The following is a 24,645-nucleotide window of genomic DNA, read 5'->3' on the forward strand; positions in this document are numbered from 1 at the left end:
TTTGGGGCTGGAAATGCCGGAGCTTGCCTCTGTTTCCAAGTCCCCACAAGGCAGGACTTAGCCCCAGTTTCCAGCCACAGAATCAGCCACCTCAGCCTCTGTTTGCGGACCCCAAAAGGCAGGACTTAGCCTCTCTTTTGGAGCCCAAAAGGCAGGACTCCTTCACCTGTTCTTGTGCTTGAAAACAGGGAAGCTTGAACACCAAGCTTCCCTTGGTGGCCCTAAAAACACAGCACTCGGCCTCTGCTTTTAGTCCCCACAACAGGCACCCTTGCCTCTGTTCTCAGAGTCCCAAAAACACAGGACTTGGTCTCTGTTTCTGGAGCTGGAAAACCTTGGACTCTGCTTGGAGGATGCGAAAGGGCCAACTACGCCTCCATTCCAGGCCCCCAAAACAGAGGCCTTAGTCGCTGTCTGCAACCACAAGCACAGCAAACTTAAAAGCCTCTGTTTCTGGCCCCCAAAATGCAGGACTTGGCCTGTCTTCAGACACAAAGGCAGCCAACTAAGGCTCCCTTTCTGGGCCTCAAAGTGGCCTAACTAGCCTGGGTTTGTGGCCCCAGGAACCCAGGATTTAGGCCCCCTTTAGGGCTCAGAAGTGGGGAACTTGCTCTCCGTTCTCAGCCAGAAACACAGCCAGCTCAGCCCCTGCTGCTGAGCTCCACAATGCCTCCCCAAGTCTCTGGTGGTGGCCCCCAAACCTCACCACTTCCTGCCTGCCCTGGCACCTGGCCCCCAAAGCCCCTGCCGTCGGGCTGCAAGTGCAGGGCTTGGGGCAGCAGCCTCCACCTGGGATGGCCCTGGGTGGCTCTGGGCTGTGCTTAGGGCCAGGGCCGGGGCGTCCCTGCTGGGAGGGCCCGGCCCCGGGTGTGGGGCAGCCTGGGGGCGTTGGGCTTGGGCCCTTCAGCCTTTATTCCCTGGCCTGGCCCCACTCCCAGCCCTGGGAGAGCGGCCCTGCCCCCTTCCCCTCTGCAGCCCCACTCACCCCCAGGGGCTCCCAGTGCCCCTCAATCCCTGCAGCCCCCACTCGCCCCTTGGGCCCTCCGCTCGCCCCGGGGCCCCTCTCAGCCTCAGGCCCCCCCTTACCCCACTGTCCCCAGTGGCCTCTCCAGTGTCTGCAGTGCCCTCCCTCACCCCATCTCTCTGCTTCCCATGGCCCCAGGCAGGGCCCCAGGCTGGGCCGGGGGCACTGGGGCCACATCCTGGGGGCAGCAGGGCCGGGGCCGGCGCAAGACCCCCACAGAGCCTGGAAACAAGCTGGCGCCTTCCTCATGCGGATGGAGCTTTATTGTCCTCCAGCCTCGGGCTACTGGGGCCCCCGGCACGGGGCACCGCTGCTGCCGCCAGCCACGCACGGGGGGGCCTTGGCGTGCCACTGCCTCTGCTGAGCTGCAATGACACCAGAGGGAGGCACCGTGGGTGCTCGGCTGCTGTTTCCCCATGGCCCCCCATGGCCTCCGGAGCTCCACAGTGCTCAGCTGGGGGCAGCTGTCCTGGTCAGGAGCCTGGGGGCTGTGCAAGTCCTCTCTCCCCATTCCACACCCCCCCCCCGCCCCCCCCACTTTCGGCACCAGCCACCCTGGCCTGGTGCTCGCGGGGCCTCTGGACACCTCCCCAGGACGTGGGGTGGGAGCTCGGTCTCTGTCACCTACCTCCCCACAAGAACGCCAGGTCCCATCGCTGGAGCCACTCAGCTGGCGCTGTGTCCAGGATGATGCCTGGCACATGGGGAAGTGCAGCCATCAGGGCATGGCCCCAGTCCCAAACCCAGCTCCAGCCCTGAAGCCCAACCCCGGCCCCGACCCGAGGGACGTGACCGGGAGCAGCGCGACAGCCCTGCACTGCCTCTCACCCAGGACGGTGACGGCTGTCACCTGCGACGCCTGGCAGCTCCCCATGCAGCAGCTCCGGGCTGTGCTGAAGAGCCTCTCCAGCAGCGCGGGGCAGTCTTGGGCCTAGGGCAGAGCAGGCACGTGGGAGCTCATCTCTGGCTCCAAGCGCCACCCGCTCCCGGGTGCCCTGCAGCCGGCACAGGAGCCACAGGGCAGCCACCCGCCCGCCTGCAGGGACGCAGGCCCCAGTGCAGAGCTCGCTCACCAGGTGACTGCAGATCTCGTCCTGCAGCTCGGCCGCGCTCAGCCCAGCGCTCGTGGCAATGCGCCTCCGCACCCTCTTTGACCCCAGAAACGGGGCGCACAGGTGGAGAGCACCCTTGCACGCCTGGAAAAGAGCATTGGCCCGTCACAGGGACGCTGAGCGCCTGCCCGCAGCACCAAGGGAGGGAGAAACCTCGCTGCCGCGCTGTCAGCGAGGGCCTGCAGAGACACCAGCAACAGCAGCACCACAGCTCTGCTGGCACCACAGGGCTTTCTGCAGATCTGCAGATAGCAGAAAGCTGCTTACATCGGAGACAGCTGGGGCTGGGTCCCGCAGGTGCAGCACAAGGCTGGGAAACACTTCCTCCACCTCTCTGCTGAAACTGGACCTCCTCCCTGAGGCAGACGAGGCCAGAGTCCCATAGAGGGTGAAGGCCAAGCGACGCAGCACCTCTTCCTCCTGCGAACAAAAAAGCCTATGTGGCGGGTGCTAACAAGGGTGCCGCCTACAAACCCCTTGGCACTAGCGCGGCACTGCCCACAGGGGGATGGCAGCCCCAGGACGGCTCTTGCCTGCCCAACATGAGAACGAGTGGCTTCACTTACCGCCCCCAGGAACGCCCGGGTGGACCTGGCGATGTCTGCCAGGGCAGAGCCCACGGCACTCGCCTTCAGCTGCCCCAGCACCTTCACCAGCGCCAGCAGGCTCTCGGCAGCCACCTCCGCACCGGCCACATCCTCCAGGCCCCTGCACAGCACCTCCACCACGGCCGCCCTGTGCCTCCGCAGCTGCAGAGCGACAGGTGCACAAGCTGCTCACTATCCCTGCCTCCCACCGCTGCCCTTCACCATGGCGCCAAGGGCTGCACTTGCTCGAGCAAGCCCAGAGCAACCCCCTGCCTGAGGAGCCCCGCTTTGCATCCACTTTCCCCTTTGCTACCCTGCTGACATCAGAGCGAGGAGCGCGGCCTTAGTACAGCCCCACGTCTGCCTCTGCTCGTCTCTCCAGGCTCCGCAAGCCCCGCACACCTCTCCACTGGCACCTCTTGAGTTCGGACTGTGCTCAGAGCGCAGAAAAGGCCGTCTCACCTTTGTGGGTGCTCCACTGGCCATGTTGCCCACGCCTCTCATGGCCATTTGCCGCACGGTGTTGATGGGGTCACGTGATCTTTCTAGTAGGGCCTTCAGCAGGGGCTTCAGGAGCTTCGTCTTCTCCACCAGATGGTCCTTCACCAGCTGCAATAAAGCCACGGGGCTGCTAGCATCGGGACGCCATTCACGCCAGGCAAGACAGGACCCCTCCGAGCCCTCCCTGCCCTCCTGCTGCCTCACCTCAGCAAAGAAAGCCGTGGCCGTGAGCCGCAGGTTTGCCGAGGGTGAACCCAGCCACGGGAAGAGGCTCTGCACCAGGCGCTGCGGGACAAGCTCTGCGCGGATCAGCACGCTGCGCACAAAGCACGAGCAGGCTCGTGACACACAGTCACACAGGACGGCCACGGGCCACAACTCCCAAATTCACCGACTCCAATGCAGATGCTGCTCTGCACCTCAGCAGAGCTCCCGGGCATGAAGGAAGGTCCCAGCAGCCCTTTCCCTGGGCATAGCCCCCGCGACAAGGCAGGACACATTGTGGGGGCTCTCACCTCGCCAGGAGACACACGCCGGCGGTGTGAGCCTGGGGGTCTGCCAGGGATGCCCACACTCCCTGCTCCCGGAGCAGCCGCAGCCAGCGCTCCTCCAGGCACCTCGCCAGCACCAGCTCTAAGGTCTCCACAAAAAGACTGTGGGGGAAAAAAAAAAACCCCAAAGAAAGCTCCAGGGGCAGAAGTTTGGGGGCAGATTTCTCTTTGGCAGAGCTAAAGCAGCTCAGCCACTTGGGGAGCTGTTCCTCCGCTCATCCTAAACTCCACCAAGGGACAGGCAAAGTACCCCTGAAATGACGCTCCAAGGTCTTCAAGTCTCAAGCTAACTGAAAACTGGCATTTTTGCCCTTTGTCCTGCCCCAAACCCACAGACAGCAGGAGAAAGCCCAGAGTCCCTGGGCTGACTCCACGCCAGGCGCCCAAGGCACTCCCCAAGTGCTCTGCTCAGCAGCACTTTGGGGAGAGTGCCTTGTAGGTGGCACACAGCACCGATTTGCTCCTGCCGTTGCACAGCAGGAGCGTGGGCAGAGCATGGCACTGTGGGGAGCCTCACGATGGCCCCAGCTGGCGACACAGAGTTTACAGGCAGCCCTGCACCAGTGGGACAGTTGGGTGTGCCTGCAAGGCCATGAACCACACAAAGAGGCCAACCCCTGCCCCTGCCCCAGCCGCTCCTCACCTGCCCGGTGTGTCGTTGCTGCCCAGCTCCCCCAGGGACAGTGCCATCTCCTCCCCCAGCGTCTCGCTGACCTGCCCCAGGAGGCTGGGAAGCAGGGAGGGAAGCAGGTGCTGGACCAGCGTCTTGCTCCGCAGGACCACCAGCACCTCGGAGAGGGCGCGGGTGATCTACAGAGAAAGTCAACCAAGAACCACCTGGTAAAACAAGGGCTTTTCCCACTGTCCACGTCTCCCTGCCACCCTGGGGGGGCTTTTACTGTCTCCAATTCTCACTGCAGCGACAGCCTTGTGGCCCGGCAGCAGCAAACTGTCCCGACTCCCCACACCACTTACACTTCCACCCCCCTGGCACAGCACCCCGCCAGGCTCCACGGGTGCCCGCAAAGGGCACGAAACTCCCTCACGCTGAAGCACGAGTTGGAAAGCAGGCGTGAAGTGGCATAAATGCCTCTGCCGCTGACCGTACCGTGCGAGGCTCCAGGGCAGCCTGGCTGCTGCCCAGCTCTTGAGTGCAGCAGTCCCTCTGGTGGCTGCTCTTTCCAGCTGCCCTTAATTTTTTGGTTAAGCACACCAGGATGTGGCATCCCAGGGTGCTTCTTCCCAGGCTCCTCCACAGCTCCACCATGTCACTGCAAGAGAACAGACGCTCGCCCATGAGCCCCTAGCTAGCCTCGGGCACCTGCAACAGCCTCACGAGAGGCCAAAGGCTCTCCTTGTCTGCAACGGGGCTGGCCATGCCCAGCTCGGGACAGAGACACGAGCCCACGATGCTGCAGCGCTCAGCCTTTCCCCGGGGAAGAACCACCTGCTCCCTCGCGGGACCCCGCAGGCAGGTGCGCCCTGGGGCTGGCTCTGACTGCAGAGGGAAGGCCGAGGGCACAGACCTGTCCATGGGCAGGCGCTTCTGGAGGAGGCTGTCGAGCACCGGCTGTTGGTGAGAGCGGGCCAGGAGGAACATTGCCCGCAGCGCGAACCCCCTGGGCGTGCTCTGCCGGGTGCTGCGCAGGCAGCTGGAAAGGATGGTCACCATTTGGGGCACCTGAAAGCAGGAAGGCGAGAAAGAATGGCTCGGTGCGTCCTTTCCCCGTCCTTCTTCGGGGCCAATGGTCAACAACAGAGAGCAGCTAAAGGCGAATAGAAAAAACACCCCCCTCTCACCTCCTCCTGGAAGATTTGCTCCCCGCGCTCCCCCAGAAAGGTGAGCATCCACCGCCCAGCGGCCCACACACCCATGGGCCTGGCGCACAGCAAGCTCTCCACGATGGCGCTCGTGAAGTCTGTGGCCTGGGCTGCAGGGCAGGATTTGCAAACAAGCTGGGGAGAAATCAGGAACAGAAGAGACCACGTCATGGGTTGCTCAGATGCAAAACTCATGTCCTGACAGGAGTACTCGCATGCAAACTCGCACACACACACACATATACCGTGGCCCCCTCCCTGCTTTTTGGGGGCCAGTTACCTTCGCGATGTTGGTGGAGGTCGTGAGCAGAGACTCAGAGGTGACGGCGTTGAGCCTCTGACACAGGCGCCTGATCTCGTTGCTCCAGGCCGCCTCATCCGTGGTCTTGGCTGGAGCCAGGAGAAAGGGGAGTCACATTCAGGGGGAGCGAAACTCCGACCCCACGTGCTGGGGACGTGAAGTCTTGCCCACTCTCCTCACCTCCTATTTGGAGCAGGCGGCCGAGGCAGGTTGCTGCCCGCTGGCGGGACACGGCTGACACGTCGCATGTCAGAGGCCCCAGCAGTCCTGCCAGGGAGCCGAACTGCTCGCACGCATGGCCTCGCTGCAGGAGCAAGAGGCAGGCAAAGAGGTCACTGGCAGCCCCCGCGGCCACTCGCCCTCTCCCGGCCACGCTGCCCCCGAGCTGTGGCTGGGCAGGGGGCAAACGAGGAGCCGTCCTGCAGCCCCAGGAGACCCACAACCCGGCGCCTGCTGGGGCAGCTCTCCCTACGCGCATGGTCCCTGCTCACCCTGTGCTCGCGTCGCTCTTCATAAGTGCCCAGCAGCTGGACGCAGACCTGCAGGGCCCTCTCCCGCTCGCATGCGTGGGCCGAGGTGAGCCAGCGCCGCAGGACCTGGGCACGGGCACACCTGTCTCACCACGGGCGTCTTTCCACCCGAAGCCCTTCGCCAGCCCCCTCCTTCCTCGGCCTTGCTGCTTGCACAGCCCCGGTCTCTCTGGGCACCCCAGCCCCAGGCGAGGAGCCCTTCCCCGTGGGGACCTCCCTGCTCTGGGCTCTCGCTGCGGGCAGCATTGACCTGTGCAGCACCCCTCGCACACGGCTGCGGCTGGGGAGAAGCTCTGGCTCATCCAGGGGGCTCGGCAGGACACTGCGAGCTGCCTGCAAGCAGGCTGCTGCCGATGGGAAAAAGCTTGGGTGCCAAATTAGGGCAAGGGGGCCTGAACCTAGGACCATTTCCCTGTCCGCCACAGCAGGGTGTTACCCCTAGTTGCAGGGAAGCTCCCCTCCTCACACCAGCCCTGCAGCAGGATCCCCACGCCTCTGTCCCGCTCTGACAGCAGCGACGCTTTCCCCGCCCCCGCCCCAGGGACACTCACCTGCACCAGGTCCTTAAAGCAGACAGGGGCCGGCTCCGCTCGGAGAAGGGCTGCCACGAGCTGCCCCAGCACTCGCAGAGACAGCGCGTGCACACCCTGGCACCAGAAAGGGGGACTGAGTTCGGGCACCCCATGCACTCGCCAGCACAGCCAGCGGCTGCCAGAGTGCGGGGCGCCCGCAGCTGGGCCCCCGCCCAGGGGTGGCCAAGAAGCGCCGGCAGGTACCGATGTGTGTGGAGCAGCTGCCCCCGTCTCCCCTTCCTTTGCCATCTGCTCCGGGCGACGAAGGCGCACGACGCCCTGGCAGCACTGAGCCAGGAGGTTGTGCTTTTCCTCCCTCCTCAGATGGGGCTTCAGCTTGCTGCCAGGAGAAAAAGGGAGGGACGACAGAGAGGGGGCTTACTAGCACTCTCCAGAGTGAGTCACACCACCACTGGCTTTGTCCCCATCGACAGCCCCAAATCCAACACCCTCAGCTCCAGCCACACCGGCTGTCTGGGCTGGGGCACGCAGCCACTCCCACAGTCCCGGGGACAGACCCTACCTCAACTGCTCGATGGCCACGATGGCCCGGGGGTGCACCGGCGACTCCTGCGGCTCCTCCTGAATCACCTCCTGCAAGTCACAGAGAGACACGCGCAAAGTGGGCAGCGGGCAGGGGTGAGGGAGAGCCTGCCCGCCCACCCCGGCCACGCGTTCTTCTGCAGGACCCTGCAGGCACTGGCCCCTCAACCCCCATGGCTCCCTCAAGGGTCCCGCAGGACGAGGCAGCAGCTCCCCAGCACCCAAATGTCCCACGCTCCCCTGCCACGGTTCCAAGTGCCAGCACCCAAGCACCCTGCCCCCTGGGAACGAGGCTCGGGGAGCTTGGGAGCTCGTGCACCGCCCCGGGAGACCATTGCTCCTCTGGGCAAACCTGCCCCACGGCAGAGCCCACAGCCACCCCTGCGTGACGGCCTCGGCTCTGGGCACTCACCAGCAGGGTCTGCAGCAGCTCCCGCTTGCGGCAGAGCTCAAACCTGGGGCAGGCGCCCACAGCCCCGATGGCGAGGCTGATCTCGGTGACACTCTGCACCAGGGAGAGCCTCAGCTGGGCATCCTGATTGCAGGGGAGGAAAACACACTTTGAGCTCCTTGAAGGGCTGAGGAACCTGCCTCCAAGCACAGTGCGGGGAGGAGACTGTGCCCTCTGGGAGCCCAGCAGACCCCAGCTCGGCACCCGCGGCCTAGGAAGGGACTCTCCTCGCCCCTCCTGGGAAGGAGCCTCTCACGGGGAGGCAAGCAGCTGCCCCAGCTGCTGGCCAGAAAGACCCACAGATCCCGGCCCAGAGGAGCAGGGCAAGCAGCGCTGGCGCGGCTACGATGGGAGAGGTGCGCATGGGAAGGGTGAGGAGAGGCCGGAGCTGGCAGCACCCGGCCGGCTATGCCCTGCGCCCCGAGCACCCACCTGGCGGCCCTCTCGGTAGAGCTGCAGGACGTTCCCCACGATGTCTCTCTCGATATGGGCCAGCAGCTGCTCCCTGGGGGCACGCAGCGCCATCCTGCCGTACACCACCATGAGCGCAGCGCGAGTAGCGCGGGTCCTCACCGTGTTGCTCTGCTGGGGGTTTGTCGGAGAAGCACCGAGACATCAGCCCACGGCCCCACTGTGCCCGGGACTCCGCACGCTCCCGAGGCAGGAGCTGCTCTGCACACGACCGGCAGCTCGGCTCCCTGCGCACCTCTAGCAGCTCTAACAACAACACCCTGGGCTCTTTACCTTCTGGTGTTTCAAAGTGCCCATGAACGCCTTCACCGAGGACAAGGCCAGCTGGAAGTGGCTCTCGGCACAGCGGGACACAACTGAAATCATTCCCTGCAACGCAGCAGAAACAGGGAGTTGCTCCCACCAGCTCCACTGGCCAGGCAGGACCTTTCCCACGGCAAACAGCAGTGAAGGGAAAACCAGCAAAGGCTGGAGCAGGCCACGCAGAGCCCCTCTGCCCTGGGGACACGCCGAGGACACTCGGCAAAGCAGGGCGACACGAGGAAAGCTCACCTGTGCCTGCCACAGCTCCAGGTAGTTGGCTTCTTGGAGATATCTCAGTGTCTGCTCTTGCACGTGCCTGAGACACCCACAAGCTGCCAGGGCCGTGCCGAGAGCCTTGTACAGGAAGCGCTGCAAGAGAAGAGGCCGAGCCCTGGCTGTGGGGACAGCCCAACCTGGCGGGAGAGGGCCAGGCCACGGCCAACCCCACCATGCTGGCACCCATGCCCAGCGACCCGAGGGCTCTCCGGCGCAGCCCTCGGACGCGTGAGCAGCGGCAGCGGCACCGCACAGGGAACAAACCTTCTCCCAGGACAGGCGGGGAGAGCTGCCCAGCTGCTGGCTCAGCTCCCGGCTCAGGCCCACCGTCCAGGCCTCACTCCCAACGACCTCCAGCGAAGTTCTCAGGAACTAGGGTGAAGAGGACGATGAAGCAAATGCTCACCTGCCCCTTACCAGGGTCTTGTGCACATCCTCTGAGCACGCAGCACCCACGGCCGGGGCAAGTGCAGGCTGCTCGGGAAGTGCCTGCCCTGCTCCGTCCTCCCACCATTTTTCCTGTCCCCTGCTTGCCCCATCCAGCTGGGGACCCCACACGCATGCCATACCTTAAGCAGAAGGCTCTCCCACTCGGCCACATGCAGGGAGCTTGCGGTTGTTCCTGCAAAGCCAGAGGAAGCAAAAGCCCTCGCCGTTATTCCAGCGGGCTCCACAGCAGAGCCCAGGGGTGGTCTTTGCCGTCCAAAGCCCCACAGCCTCAGGCCAGTGGGCTGACAAGAGCCAGCAAACCCAGGACCGTTCCCCTCCACCAGGCTGGGGAGCTGAAGGCATTTTCCTGCCCCTCCGCCGGCCCAGCCTCTCCCGCCTGCCCGCACCTTACCTGCCAGGTGCTGCAGCAGCAGGGGGATCTCTGCGGCCCACTTTGCTCCCACGGCTCCATGGATCGTGCTGGGGAGCGCCTGCAGCAGCTGCAGGGCCGCTGCTCCACGGCCACCGCCCGCGTGCGGAGACACCGCCGCCACCACCTAGGCCAGGGCAGCAGGGAGACGGGCTCACGCCTGCCCCAAGAGCTGCAGCTGCCCCCATAGGCAGGCAGGCAGGCAGGCAGGGAGGTTGGCACTGCCCCAGCTGGCAGCAGGCAGCTGACCCAGGTGCTGCCGTCCTCCAGGAGGAGCAGGAGCCCCTGAGGGGCAGGGGAGGCTCAGGCTGCCTCCGACAGCTCCTGCCTCCTCCCGGGGTGCCTGGCACTGGCCTCGGCACCATCTCTCCCCGCCTCTCCTCTTGCCCGGGCCTCAAAAGCTCTTTCCCTGGGGCCCCACTACTCACCAGCAGGCGAGCCAGCAGGGCCTGGGGAGCCGGCAGAGGGGCTGCGGGCAGAAGGAAAGGCTGCGTGAGACACCCAGCCCCTCCGGCCCTCCTCGTGCCGCATCCCACATCCCCGCATGTGGCTAAAGGGGACCCGGCTGCGCCGCCTCCACACCAGCTCTGCTGGGCTCCCGTGGCTGAACAGCCACCGCTGAAGGCAGCCCCGGCATGGCAGGAACAAGCCCCCAGGCCCCCGGCGAGAGCTGGCTGCAGCAGTGCCAGGCGGCTCCGCCAGGGAAGGGGCACGCGGGGCAGAGCCCTCGCACCCAGCGAAGGGCACTGCTCTGCCCTGCACTGCCCCGGGCCTCCTGCGTGGGGCCGCCAAGGGACAACAGGGATATGCGCTGCCCCGCTCACACCCAGCCTGGCGCAGCATGCCAGGACTTTCTGCTCCCCACCTAGCTCCTCAGATTCTAGAGCCTCGGGTGCCGCCTCCTCTTCCTCGCGCCCTGCGCTCTCCTGTCTCTCAGCCAGGGCACGCAGACAGCGGCAGAGTGGGACCAGCATGCCAGTGTACTGGGCTGGCACCACGTACCGCAGCAGCCTCGGCCACAGGAGCTGCAGGCAAGAACCAGGCCGTTCAGCACGCCGGCATTTCCACCTCTCCATCCCTGTTCCCCCATCATTGCCACTTCTCTGGCACCGGCCCAGCCCTTCAGCCTCGGGCCTCCCCTAACTCAGAGGTTTCGGTCTCGCCCTGCCTTTCTCCTCCACCTTCTCTCCCTCTTGCCCACCGTGCTTCACACTCCTTTCCCCCTCCCTTTGGCTGCCTGGTTGATGAGAGCTGCTGGCACAGCTCACCCCCAGGGGGCAGGTCACCTCTGCACTCCAAGGGGACACAGGATTCCTATGGCCCCACCAGCCCCTACATCTCATGTACGGGATGTGGCCAAGACACATGCCCAGTGGGCTCGAGTCAGCCGCAGCATGCGCTGAACAAGCAAGTCCGGCCCCACAAAGCTAAACCCCAGCTCTTCTCCGCTGCTTTAGTGGCTAAGACAGGGGTCCCAGTGCACAGAGGAAAGCCTCGGACACCCCCAACCCCACTGCTCACAGAGCTTGCACATGGAAAGGACTGGTGCGTTTCCGTGAGCCGCACACACTCCGCGGTGTGTCGGGGAGAGGTTCAGGCCACAGGGAGGGTGAGGAAGAGCGTCCCCAGGCAAGAAGCAGCGGCAGGCGGAGGACAACTCACTTTGGCCACCCCTCTGGCAGACATGTCCAGCGTGCCCAGGACATGCCCGCACAGCCGCTGAACAGCCCTTTCTTCCCGGGCTTCCACCGCACAAAGGCTTCCCATGGCCTGCGAGACAGAGGTGGGAAACACCCGTCACTGCCCCTTCCCAGACCCTATGGTGCACAGCGATGCAGAGCCCCCTCCCACCGTGGCACCGGTGTGGCGGCCCTGCTGCACCCAGCTCTCTGCTGCCAGGGACGCCCGTGGCAGCACAGCACAGTCGGAGCATGGGACGCAGCCCTGGCGCCTTGCTCTGCCCTTACCAGTCTGCCCGAGGCCCGGCTGAACTCGCTGAAGATGTGCCCCACCACGTCCCACGCCGAGCAGCCCGGGGCACTGGAGCGCAGCAGCTCCCCGATGAAATGCAGAACTGCCTTCCTCACCTGCCAGGGAGGCTGCTGTTATGACCCCGGCCCACAGCCCCAGGGCAGGCTGCCTTCGCAGCGCTGCAGCCCTTCTGGCTGGGCCAAGACGACAAGGGTGCAGCAGCAGCCCACACTCCACTGTCGCCACTGGGCTTTAGCCCTGTGCCCTGCCTTTGCCTGCTGCTACAGCCCCGCCAGGCTCTGCGCCAGGGAAAGGGTGGCTCTGCCCCCGCGGCAGCACCGTGGCACCATCCCTGCCCAAAACAGCTCACCTGGGCCGCGGGGTCGCCACGCACAGACTGCACAAGCTTCACAAACAGGGGCAGCTTCTCCCTCATCTCGGCAGCTGCAAGGGACAAGGAGAGGTGTGCGCTGAGGCCGAGCCCCCATTTCCGGAGGGATTCCTCACAGCTCCCTGGCTTTTTGTACACAAGTGGGACAGAAAAGCAGGGCCAGACTGCGATGGCAGAGGAAGCAGCAGCATCCCGGGGGGACTCCATTTCTCTCTCCTGGCACACTGACCATCAGAGCGGACCAGAGCTTGCAGCACTTCCACGGCTGCCACGCGATCAGCCTTGCTCCCGCTCCTCAGCTTGCAGTACAGGAACACGATTGTCTCCGCGGGGCAAATTTGGGCTGCGAGGAGGAAATCACGCTCAGCATTAGTGACCAGCATCTTCGCACCCGGGTAGGTTTGCGACACAGCTGCCAGCACACGGCGGCACGGCGCTGCCTCTCCTCTCCTCACCCTGCAGCACGGCGCAGCGGCACAGCTCTGCTCTGTGCTCTGGGCTGGGTGGCTCGATCTCGTCACAGAGCTGTGAGAACAAGGTGTGTTTCAGAGAAAGCCAGATCGGTGTGCAGAGGGACAGGAAAGAAACTGTGCTGTCAGCCCTCGTCTCACGGGCAGCTCTGGGCGCGGCCCCACCACCAAAGCCCAGAGCTCCGGGCGCACGCAGAGCTTTGCAGCTGAGGCTGCCCAGGAGCCTCAGGCCAGCAACGTGGCACCAGGCCTTACCTGCTGGTGCACAGCAGCGTTGATGGCCAGAAGCTTGGCCCGGGGCACGAGGGTCTGAACGTCCGCCACAGCCCCCAGGAAATAGCTGAGACTCTGCAAGGGAGCATGAGAGGGCGAGGGGGGCTCTCACCGCCAGCCGCCCGGAAAGGGAGAAACCGGCATCGCTGGGAGAGGCCATGGCCTGAACCCACGTCCAGGGAAAGCCCAGCCCCGCATGGGGCTTCTGGTTCGTCCTTCCCACAGAGCAGCAGGAGACCAGGAGGTCTCCTCTGCACAGCCCTGCTGGGACAGCCTTTCCTGGCACGTTTCCCCGCCCCCAACCTCTCCCTGTCCCAGGGGCAGGATGCAGCCCTGGGTGCGAGGGCAGAGCTCCTTGTGCACCCCCCCCCAGCCCGGGAAGTGGCGCAGCCTCCCGTCCTGAGCTGCTCGCTCCAGCGACTCACCGCTCCCTCCTGGCCCTCCTGCCTTGCTGATTTCTTCCAGCAAGAGCCCAGGAAGCCTCTGGCCTTTGTTCCCCATTCCTGCCCAAAGGGGTCCCAGCTCCTCCCGGCACCCCGCAGCTCCCCAACACCTTGCGGCACCCGCACAGCGCCCGGCTGCGCCGTGCCCTGCGCAACACCTCACCGTGGTCACCCCAAAGGGCTCCCGCACTTCTCGATACTGGTGCAGCAGCCAGAGGAGCTGCTCCCAGGCGCGCTCGCGGTGCTGCTCCGCGTGCAGGAGGACACCCATCATGGCACCCATCGCCCTGAGGACGGCCTGCTTGACCTGCCGAGGGTTGGCGACATGCGGCGGTGAGGGCTGAGGGTCTCTCCAGCACTCGCCTCCCCCAGACACCAGCCTGCCCTTCCCGCGCAGGGGACTGTCCCTTCTCCCTGGCCAGAAGGGCTCGCTCACCAGCACAGAGAGCATTTCCTCCCGGCACACCCTCAGCCTGCCCTGTCAAAAAGGCCCTGGGATTCCTACGCGGAGTAGCAGGCCGGGCACTGTTGCTTTCTGGCACAGAGCCGCGAAGGAGAGCTGCCGTCCTGCCTGCCAGCTGGCACTGCTGGCCCCGGCATGCTGCCCGCAGGCTCCCGGCTCGGGGCCCTTTCGCAGCCAGCCTGCTCCCTTTGACTCCTTGCAGAGCCCCACCGGCCCCTGCAGACGTCCCTGCTGCTGCCCACGGCTGCAGAAGCAGCAACGCTCACCTCTTCCTCCTCACAGCGCCGCCAGTTTCTGCCCACGTAGCGGAAGAGTGGGTAAACAGGGGCGCAGAGTTGGGCCGCCCCCAGGCGAGGGAAGGCACATTTCTCCCACTCGCGGAAGTACGTGTTTATCCCTCGGCACCACTGCTCCACAACTGCAGCATGAGAAGGGAAACAGGATCGTGGCAAAGTCTCTGACCAGCAGGAGACCTCGTTTCAACCAGGCCCCCGAGCCTGATTTAAGCCGACGCCAGGCTCGCCAGGCCTCAGGTCTGCCTTCAGGCACACGTTGCATGAGGGTCTGAGACACCTGGGTTGAAATGCTGCCTTGTTTCTCCCCTCTTCCGCCCCAGCACACCTTTTCCTCCACACAGCCTTGCTGCCCTCCACCACTGCCCGCTGCAGCCCCTGCCTCTTTCTTCCCAAACATTGGCCCCTCAGCACAAGCTTGGAGGCTTTGGCAATTCTTTCCTGTGCTCTCCCTTAAAGCCCACAAGCTCCTTGGGGCAGCCGCACCGAGCGCCGGCCCGGCCTGCCCACAGGCACCCCGGCAGCACCCGCTGCTCCTGCTCGTTCAGGGCAGTTGGGGGCTGCTGAGGCTGGAGCTCACTGCGGCTCAGCCCTGCCCTGCCTGCCCCGAGACCCCAGCGAGGCGCCCAGGGCCACCCTGGCCCCTTCCGCTCCCCGCGGGCCCTGGCCGCAGCGCCGACACTCACCGCCGCAGACAGTGCGCAGCAGCCGGCTGCTCCCCACCTCGCTCAGCACACCGTGCAGGGCTGACAGCGTCGTTTCCACGAAGGGCACGCACTGCAGGGCTGCAGAAAGGGCAGGGGCGGTGGGGCGGAGGGCGGCTGCCGTCAGCCGGAGCTGCCACGGCCCGTGGGCTCTGTCCCCCGGCAACGCTGCCAGACCAGGGCTGTGGGGCCATGCCAGAGGGCAGGGGGACGGGAGAGCTGCCGAAGCCCTGGGGGAGGCCCTGGCATGGGGAGGGTTCCTGCCAGGGCACCCATGTACCACCAGCTGCCTTCCCCGAGGGGTGCGGGGAAGCCCTGGGGCATGGGGAGGACAGCGTGGGGCAGAGCCCGGCACATTTGGTCTCCAGCAGGTTCCCTCCAGCCCAGCGCAGCCCAGACTGTTTTGGCCAGGGTGACGAATCCCTTCTCCTGCCTGTCACCCACTGTAACGCGGAGTAGCAGGCCGGGCACTGTACCGTAGCGGGCAGCGAGGTTGCGCAGGGTGATGAGGACGAACTCCTCCGACATCCCCTCCAGAGCCTTCAGGTGGCCCTGCAGCACCGACATCACGTCGTGCAAGTGGGAGCGGGCCAGTGCCACCAGGACACCACTAGCGTCCGTCCTCACAGCGGCTGTCACACCCTGAAAGACAGCAGTTTGCGCGTGACAGCAGCGTGACTGGCCGTCCCCCACAGCTTGGCCTCGAGGCAGGACAGAGAACCGGTAACTCGACTCCAACTGTCCCTCGCTCACAAACAGCCCTGCAGCCACCTCTCTGCACAGCTCCCGGGTCACTGCCCCAACCCCCTGCCAGGACCCGTCCCCGAAGCCTCTCCTGTAGGACAGACGTGCCAAGCGCAGGGGTCCGGGGTTACCCTCAGAGAGGACAAGCTCACCTGGGCAGCTTGCAGGTCCTCGAATGCCACCGCTATCACTCTGTCCACGACAGAGTTCTGCAAATGGCTCTCGTCGTGCCACAAGACGCTCTCCAGCTCGCGGTAAATCTCCGCTCTGCCATCCTGGGGACACACCGCACACGGCAGCAATGGGACGTGTCGCCCTCACATCAGCTCCGCCATGCTGACGCCAGGGACGAGCCGCCGCCACCGCTCAGCACAGCCGTCGGGAGTGGGCGAGAAATCCCACGCTGGGATTTCCCAACCCAAACCCTAACCCTAACCCCGGGGACGCTGCCACCTCCTGCAGGAAAGCAGGGTGCGCGGTAGTGTCCGCTCAGCGCCACCAGCAGCATCCGGTTTTTGGGAGGAGGCACGGCAGGAGGACAGAGGCGCCATTGAGCGAGATCAGCTCACAGCACCTGGGGAAGCTGGGCGCTACGGGGAGCCCTCGAAGCCCCACGCAGCCCCATGGGATGCCCCCACCTCACCTCGACGCCTTGCAGCCGGTCCAACAGAGAGGTCACGACGGCGGCAAAGGTAGCAACGGCCGCAGGGCCAGAGCCAGCCGCCCTGCCGCCGTCCTCACCCCGCGCAGGTCCGGACTGGGGACCTACACAAGTGAAGAAACCTGGAAGGAAAGAAGCGGAGGGTTTGCGTTGCTTCAGCAGCCGCAGGGGCGGGCCCTGAATTGGGGCAAACGTCTCCCCAGCTGGAGTACGGGGTAACAGGAGAGGCTGGCAGAGCCGGCTCTGTGTAATCTGGAGAAGAGCAGCCCGGGGGCAGCTTGGAGCTGGCCCCAAGCGCATGACCCCGACTCTCCCCGAGCCAGCAATGTGGGCACCAGCTGGTCCCCGTCACCCCCATCGAGCGGGCCGGCAGGCTGGGTGCCGAGTGCGGCACCAGCCCCCACCTCGGAGCACTCGCAGCACCCCCATCGCGGCAGGACTCCCTGGACGGATGCACTGCTCCGCCAGCACCTCCTCCCGCGGGAGCTACGAGCCACTGGGCCAGCGTGGGCCCTGGGAGGGAGAGGGGACCTGGCCACTGTGACCAGTGAGGGGCCACTGTGACCCGTGGGGGGCCCCGACACCTCACAGAGGGCTGCTGGCAACGCGGGGCTGCGGGGGGGGAGGGCAGGCACGGCCGCACCAGGGACCCCCCCCCGCCTCGCCCCAAATGTGGGCATATCCCCCAGGCGCCAGCGCTCGCAGTCACTCGTCGGCCTCCGGTGGTTCTGAGCAGTGACCGTCTCCAAACGCATCGGCCACTTTAGGTTATCTCCTAAGATAACCTCCTAAGTGCCCATCCCAAAAGAGCACCTCTTCTGAATTGCGCCACTCTTCTAAAGAGCTTCAGGCAAACCACCAGCAGCCACCCGGCAACTGCCAGCTCCCACATCATCCCCTCAGCAAACACTGCTGCAGACGAAAGCCCTAAACACGAAGAGCAAACAAAAAAGAGGGCAGGGAAAGTATGCTAGGGACGGATCTCAGGACAAGGAGAAAGACTGACTGGCGCTTGGTCAGGATCCTGGCTGGAGACACCAGGCAGTGCGTTAAGTCCTTCTGAACATGGCAAAAATTAAGATGCTTTCATCGTCCTGAGCACCACAGACAGAAATGGCAGCAGACCTGCTGTCATACCCCTTCTCCCAGGAAGCGGATGAAACAATATTGTAGCGTTAAGCTTCTGGGCAGCTGGACTAAATCCTTCAAGCAGAAACCTGGGGAGAAGGCTGTGCCTCGAGCGCCAGACCCAGGCTAAGCAGAGGGGAGCTTTGGTTTGGGAAGCCACGTGGCCTAACAGAGAATTGCTCGGGGCCTTGGGCAGCTGGAGGCATCCCCGGCCACCCTGACTGGTGGTGGGAGCCTCGGCTGCACTGCGGGGCCTCAGTACCCCTGTCCTGCATGGGCTGCCACTCGGCGGGCACCTCACACGACAAGAGAGCTGGATATTTATGTCCGTAACGAGGCCCGAAGAAAAGCACTCCTATAGAAAGCCACCTGCCAGACAGCAGCACTGCCTCTGTGCACCTCCAACCCCTCCAACTGGGTATGAAGCAGCTTGAGACACTTCCCAGCTGTCACTGGGACACCTCTGGGTTTCCACAGGTTTTATTAAAAGCGTGGCTTTTTGGCATTCCGACAGCTACTCTTTCCAAAAGGCGCTGCAGGGAGAGCAGCTGGCCTACGGAGGCCACGAAACAGCAGCGCCTGCCTTCGTGGCACCTGTAGCTCTGCACAGACCTTCCCAGCTCACGCAGAGGCACCTCCAGCTCCGCGTGCCCTTGGGACCCGCAGCAGCCCTGACAGCAGCCCCTGCTGATGCTCCCCGAGCTCCCAAAAACCAACTCTGGAGCATCAGGCCCTCTGGCACTGCCCGCAGGGACTTGCTCCGCTCTACCCACAGCTCACCCAGCTGGATGCTGGGTGACAGCTCCGTCCCACAGGTCTCCTCAGCACAGTGAGGGGAGATGACGGGGCCTTGGACTGACACTTCATTTGAAAAGTAAAACTCATCTCCACCTCTCTATTTCCTCCCTAACAGCCTCCCTTCCTGCCTCACCCTGTCACCTGACACAGCTCCTCTGCACCTCATTTCCTTCCTTTAGAGGGACAGGCAAGAGAGAAAGGCCCTTTCTTTTACTCCCTGAACTGAGAGGAAAACAAACTTTGTGTTTTCTACTAATGCCAAAGCAATGTATTAAGAGTAAATGGTTTCTCAAATGAAAGGGTAACTTCCTGTCTCCAGTTCTAGAGAAATGCCTGCGAGCGCTAAAAGGCTCATAAAAGGAGTGTGAGAAGGGACCTCAGGACCCTCAGGAGCGGGCAAGGAACTGTTGCCTCGCAACACTCCTGTTGCCTTGACAGCCAGGCTGGCCAAGGTGCAAGGAGGGAGGCCAGACTCCACAGTGTCCAGCTGACCACAGGACAGTGCTGAACTGGGATTGAGGAAGAAAGCTTTGTGCAGGGTAGCACGCTGGCAGACCAGGCCCATCATGCCCAGCATGTCGCTGTCCACCACTCCTCCATGGCGATTACAGCACAGCTCTATTTGTTTAAGGACAAAGCTGCGGGGCTGCCTGCTCCCTCTGTGTGGACCGGCCACCCAGCCGTCAATACATGGGGAGCACTGCTCTCCGGGCTCTCTCTGGGCAGCGGGGAAGCACAGCTGAAATGCGGCACCTTGGGACAGGCTCACACTCCCCAGGGCACGCTGTTCCCTGCAGGGCAGCTGACCCCAAACAGCTTGGACAGCCCAGGGACAGACCTGCTGCCCACATGGCCTGCAAAGCCCCCGGGACAGAGGCTCAGAGCTGCTCCTGCTCGAAGGCTTTTTGTGCCCCGTGACTGACTTCAGGAGGCAAAAGCTTGTAAGCACAAAAAAACGAACAAACAAGAAAAACAACCCCAGAAGGATATTTTGGTGCCAACCCTGCTGGTGCAGCTGCTAACATAACTGTTTTCCAACCAAAGTGCATTATCCCAAGCAGTGTGTCGTCACAGTTTACCCAGGAAGGCTTGTGCACAGAGAGCACGGTGTGGGGAGTGATTACCTTTGGCTGTATTGATTGGAGGTAGGTTTGCTAATTCTGCTTTGCCTCAATTTCTGCAACAATAACAAAGCCTTTCTGAAAGCCAGGCAGAGAGCTGATGTCATTGGAGCGACCCAGTCCCCGAGGAGAAATCCCACAGTACCTGACCAAAATAATATTGGAAGCACGGGCTTAGTGTTGCTGCCCACATCCCCCACTCAAAATGCCTCCGGGCTGTGTCCAGTCCCACTCCCCCATGCCTCCCCCATCCTTAGCCCTATGCTGGGAGCTACCAGAAGACTGAAGATCCTCCCTGCTCGCCCCAAGACACCCCCAGGCTGCAGAGGGTCATCTGGCAACAGCAGAGCAACTGCCCCATTGCTCAAAGGGGCCTTTCTGGAGGGCACGCTGGGCACAGAGGGCAATGACTGCCCCCAGCTGCCCTTTTGCAAAGCTCTCTGCCCTGGGGGGGTGCCAACCCAGGCAGATGGAGCAAGCATTTGTGAGAGACTGGTCTTCCCTTAAAGAAAAACAAACAAACAAAAAATCAACAACAAAACTAACTGCTTGCTGGTTCACACCACCTGAGTCCAAGAGGCCTGACGTAAACCGCATGAGGCAGTAAGTCTGAGCTCTTCCCAAGCTTGTTCAATAGCAGAAAGGGAAGATGCTCCTTTAAGAAACCCCTTTCCTTTCATTTGGGCTTTGCAAGCACTCATTCCTACGGCTGTCTGGTGACTGGGAACTGCATGCAAAGCCTGGGAAGCAGCAGGAAAAGCAATGCTGCATGACAGGCACTATCTGACCTTGGGGACTCGGGGGGGGGCAAAGCCTTTGTGGGGGACCTTTCAGCAGTAGGAAGGACAGTGGAAAAAGATGGGACGGTCTTAGAGGAGATCTTTTTCTGAGTCCTAGATGGGACAGTTGCAGTCTAATATTGCTCGCTTGAATTCGTGAGGGAGTGAAACAGGCCTTTGCTTTAAAGAAGAGAGGAAGAACTAGACTGTCTGTGTTTGCTCTGTAGCTCTGCAGGGGATGGGCTGAGCCTGTCCCTGCAGAGCACAACGCTGGGAGCAGGTTGTGGAGTCGAGGAAGACATTTGGAGGCCTGTCTCATCGCTGCTGCTGCTGCTGCTGCCTGGGCGGTCTGCGGCAGCTGCTCTTGCCCAGCTGCCCGGGTCCTTGCTCTGCGCCATGGCCACGGAGGTGAGGCGCTCTCTGGCGCAGGACTTCTCTCTCCCAAGGTGTTACAGCGCCTGGCACAAAGGGGCCTGGCTTTAACTACAGCCTCTTCAAGCAAAGGGAGGCAATGTTAACCCATTCTTCTTTTCTACTTTCCACCTGGCTTTTGAAGGTCTTCAGCTCCTCTGTGAGGGCTTAGACACAGTAATTCACCTCTCAGGGTGTCGGATCACTGTTTCAGTGCTTTTAAAATGCTATAGGTTTTACAGGGAGAAGCAAAGCCAGGGCAGCGAGGCCTTTTCAGGATTAAAACATTTCAACTTCTGTTTGTCCTTTCTAGTGAGCTGGTGTTAAGGGTTCCTTGCTGAGGTGCCTCACTCACATCAGGATGTGACCCTGTAGTGTTTTTGCACTTGAATGTTGAGGTGCAACTGCCTAGCGGCCCTTGAAACCACCATCTCTTATCTTGCCAAAAGAAGGATGGTGGGGGGAGGGGGGAGAAGAAGAAGTGGTATTTGAGGAAAAACAATGGGCGCGCTCTGGCCGTGGACACAATTTACCAAGAGAGCTACGTAAGCAAATGAAGACGGAATCTCAAGAGTCTGATTCTCAATTGCATTCAGCTCCCTTTGCACCACTGTGGAGATGGGATGCTCCCTTGCCAAGCGTGAACCCTAGGGGGAACCCTAGGGTTCAGCCCCATTGGGGGTGGGGTGGTATGAAGGGAACTGTGTGGAAGTGAGAATAAACCCTAGTGTTTGGAGGGGAGGGGGGGTTGTTCCTCCTCTGTGCTCAGTCCGGGCGTGTGATGGGTAGGGCTTGACTAGTTTCCTGTCAACGGGAGTGGAAAAGTACCTACTGAGTTGGAAGGAAACTCAACGAGGCTTTTGTGGACCATCTCCTTGACAAAGGAAAAGAACTCCGAATGGTGTTTCTGCGGTCTCTGGTAGCTGAACTGAAGAGCAGCTCGAAGGAGAAGCTCTTGATTCAGAGCAATGCAGCCCCAACCGTCTCTGTACAATATTGTCTGATCTGCTTTTTATGGGAAAAGCTACTTCATGACATGGAAATGCTCCAAGTTCATCAGGTTGTACCTTGAGGCAGCTTTTGCTGTGTTCTTTTCTGTTCATCTCTGACTTTCTCTGGCTGCTTTATTTTCATGCTCTTATCAAATTGTCAGCAGACAGATGTGCACAGCAGTTTCAAGAGGGGTGCCCCACAGAAAACCACTTCAAGAACTGCTGTTCCACTTGATCGCCGTTTCCTTTCACACCCTCTCATTTGTTTCATGGAAGTAGAATATATATAAAGTATGTTTGAATGTCTTACACTTGCTTGGAGAACCTTTCCCTCAGCCGACAACAGCATTGGTGAGGACCGGGACTAGAATGTGAGATGCGGGGGGAGGAGGGGGAAATCCTGTGAGCCCATCAGTGGATGAAACGTGACCCGTTGCCCATGCAGTGATTTAGGAGCAGGAATTCTTGCCAGCTCTTCTCCCAGTGATTATATATATATATATATATATTTTTTTTTTTCTCCTGTTAATGGTAGAAGGATTTACAGGAGCACAGAGAAGAGCCTTCTCTCCAGCAGGCAATTGAAATGCTCGGTGACGGTGCCTTGATACATTGATGGTGTATCTTCTAGTCTGGTCACGAAGCAGTTTCACTGCCCGTTTATGCCACAATTTTTTGTTAGATTTAAAAGATGACCCAAGCGTTTCCCACGGCCGCGTAAGCCCTTGAATTGACACGAGGCTCAGTATGAGAGCACCTGGCCCCCATGATTTAAAAAAAAAATCTTCCTGTATTATATGAAAACGAGGAGAAAAAAAAATGTTTTTCAACCTAAAATGTAGATGCTTCAATTACGTATTACTGCATTAAGTTCACTGAGAAACACGGGTGTGGCCCTTTCAATCAATATAGGTGGATATACCAGCAGTCTGATGTATACCATCAGCTGATGGCAAGAGGCTATGCAGAAATCCGAAGTGAGTGGAAATAATTTGCACTAATGGATTTTGTTTTGCTTTGCTTTGCCTTGCCAGAATGTCATAAACCAGCTACTCTTTCTCTGTGATTGAATCAGTGACGGTTTCCTTTGTAAGCATTGCTGGCTGCTTTTCTTGAAATGAGGTTGAGATGCAAAGTGAACTAGCTGCAAATTACTTTGAACGTTTACATGGGCCTACCCAGACTAGGAAAGTGAATGAGGTTAGTCTATAATTGGCTGCAACAGTAATAGCTTTATTTGTTTTTCTAGATGTTAAAAGAGAAAGTCCTGAGCAATAACTGAAAACTGCTCTAAAGAAATCATCTGTGGAAACGTTCATCCAGAGAGCCCATGTTCTGTTTCAGCCAAGACAGAGGTGCACACCCAGCCAATGGGGTGGAACTTCTCCATAGGTAAGATGGGAACGTTACATATTTCCACTTTAAATCTTCGCTTTGATTAAGGCTTTCTTACAGGGCCTTTCTTCATGTTCTACAACTGAGACCGCAGAGATGTCGAAACTGCCTCTGCCAACAGGTTGGGCACTTGGATAGGGATTACACAGGGAGAACTGGAAGTGCGAGGGTGTTTTTCCTCTCTCCTCTCATCTTCTTTGGAGTCCTTTGAGAAGTGGGACACAGCGCTTTGCAGGAGTGGAAAAGGAAAGCTGGAAAGTGTTCTCCTGCCAATTTCAAAACAGTACAGGATGTTATTAGCCGTCTGCAAATCTTCTCCCCCACCCCAATAAATTAACTCACAAGTTGCGTGCTGCAAGGAAAATACTTCATGACGTCCCTCTAGTTCTGTGTATATGCCTGAATGCTTTAATTTTATGGTTGGAGCACATACCCTAGCTGACTGCATTTCCCTCGGCAAACCACAAGGCTCTGGTTAGCTCTCACCTCAGTTACTAATAAGCAGGACTCAGTGTAGCACTGATCCTATTCACCTGACACTGAAGCTTGATCTTACTCCTCTGATATTCTAGGATTCTCCCCTGTGCTCTACAACACGGAAGCCCTTGGCTTTTTGGCCAGATGCATACTGCTCATAGATGGATTCATTTCTTTTTTCATATCTTCTATTAGAAAATATTCTTAGAAAAACTCCTTTGAGAGTCTGCACGGTTACCCCTCAGTTAGGGATTTGAGAAGACGACAGTCGGGATAGTAGCTGGTAACTTCTCAGCTGCATATTGCTGCCCTTGCAGCCTAAACCTTTCCCCCCCCCTCCCAGCGCTCCTTCCTTCCTCCCTCCCTCCCCCCCCCACCCCCGCCGCTCTTTTCCCCTCTCTGAATAGCTCATACTTGCCAGTTAGCTTAGTCAAGATTTCAGCAAGAGCTACTCTCGTGAGCCTGTGGAAACTCCCCTGCCCTACAGATGGCAGTGGGCCCTCAGCTTCCGCTCCCATTCCTCCGAGGTGAAAAAGGCAGCTGGTAATGGGACTCCTGATGATGGGAAATGAATGGCTCTTTCGTGGAGCAGATCTCTAGCAGTGACTCTTTGGAAAGGAAACAGGTTCCTCGGCTGCTGAGCTGCAGAGGTTTTTCCTCCCTGAAATTATTCCAGAGAGGCAGCCGTGCAGGTAGCGATTAGATGGCAGCTTGGAATTTGCCTGGAGTCTTCCTGTCTCTCTCTTCCTCTCTCTTCTTTCTCTCTTCTCTCTTATCTCCTTCTCTCTTTCCCTCTCTCTCTAGCTCTTTCTCTTGCCTCCCTCTCTCCCTCTTTCTCCCTTTCATTCTTTCTTTGTTCCTCCCTAGCCCTAGCCCTCTGGCATGCCCCTAGCAGCCCCACTCCACAGGGGGCTCGATGTTTTCTCTCTCTCCTAACCCCAAGCCTAGCCCTAATCTCAGGCGGGGCCTGAACCTGAGCCCACCAGGCCTGTTCTTGGCCTGAACAAAACAGGTGCGCTGGGAGCAGTGTTGGTGCAGCTGGGCATTTCCTTTGGCATGCCCCTAGCAGCCCCACTCCACGCGGGGCTCGACGCTTTCTCTCTCCCCTGACCCTAAGCCTAGCCCTAACCTGGACTCCTTTCCCCCGCTGCAGAGGTCCCCGAGCAGAGGTGCCGCTCGTCTGGAGTCCCCCCAAGGAAAATGCAGGTGATGCTCACCACGCGCTGGGC

General features: G+C 61.1%; 1 protein-coding gene across 1 annotated transcript; it reads right to left on the reverse strand.

Moving 5' to 3' along the window:
• Nucleotides 1–1,087: 1,087 nt before the first annotated feature.
• LOC138068530 (maestro heat-like repeat-containing protein family member 2B) lies at nucleotides 1,088–18,818 on the reverse strand. The gene is made up of 40 exons (XM_068956360.1): nucleotides 18,734–18,818; nucleotides 18,224–18,304; nucleotides 16,298–16,437; nucleotides 15,807–15,929; nucleotides 15,387–15,552; nucleotides 14,893–14,991; nucleotides 14,180–14,331; nucleotides 13,614–13,757; nucleotides 12,990–13,082; nucleotides 12,720–12,789; nucleotides 12,494–12,607; nucleotides 12,244–12,317; nucleotides 11,870–11,989; nucleotides 11,565–11,672; nucleotides 10,636–10,927; nucleotides 10,331–10,371; nucleotides 9,308–9,415; nucleotides 9,017–9,136; nucleotides 8,738–8,833; nucleotides 8,426–8,578; nucleotides 7,955–8,077; nucleotides 7,523–7,593; nucleotides 7,204–7,339; nucleotides 6,979–7,074; nucleotides 6,389–6,493; nucleotides 6,078–6,201; nucleotides 5,877–5,986; nucleotides 5,576–5,731; nucleotides 5,302–5,456; nucleotides 4,884–5,046; nucleotides 4,419–4,585; nucleotides 3,740–3,877; nucleotides 3,429–3,540; nucleotides 3,186–3,332; nucleotides 2,703–2,885; nucleotides 2,404–2,556; nucleotides 2,098–2,220; nucleotides 1,853–1,955; nucleotides 1,653–1,718; nucleotides 1,088–1,389 (listed from the first exon to the last, which is right to left on the reverse strand). Exons 1-40 carry the CDS (start codon nucleotides 18,816–18,818, stop codon nucleotides 1,307–1,309), a joined length of 4,893 nt encoding a protein of 1,630 aa, XP_068812461.1. The 3' UTR covers nucleotides 1,088–1,306.
• Nucleotides 18,819–24,645: the final 5,827 nt, after the last annotated feature.

The sequence above is a fragment of the Struthio camelus genome, chromosome 10 (assembly GCF_040807025.1).
Source record: "Struthio camelus isolate bStrCam1 chromosome 10, bStrCam1.hap1, whole genome shotgun sequence".
Classification (NCBI taxonomy): Eukaryota; Metazoa; Chordata; class Aves; order Struthioniformes; family Struthionidae; genus Struthio; species Struthio camelus.

Coding starts and splice junctions, on each gene's coding strand:
- LOC138068530 (XM_068956360.1), bottom strand. CDS start 18,818: ATGCTGGGCATGATGGGCCTGGTCTGCCAGCGTGCTACCCTGCACAAA. Junction 14,332..14,892: donor GCTGCGCACTGTCTGCGGCG/GTGAGTGTCGGC, acceptor CTCATGCTGCAG/TTGTGGAGCAGTGGTGCCGA. Junction 2,886..3,185: donor CCAGTGGAGCACCCACAAAG/GTGAGACGGCCT, acceptor GTCGCTCTGCAG/CTGCGGAGGCACAGGGCGGC.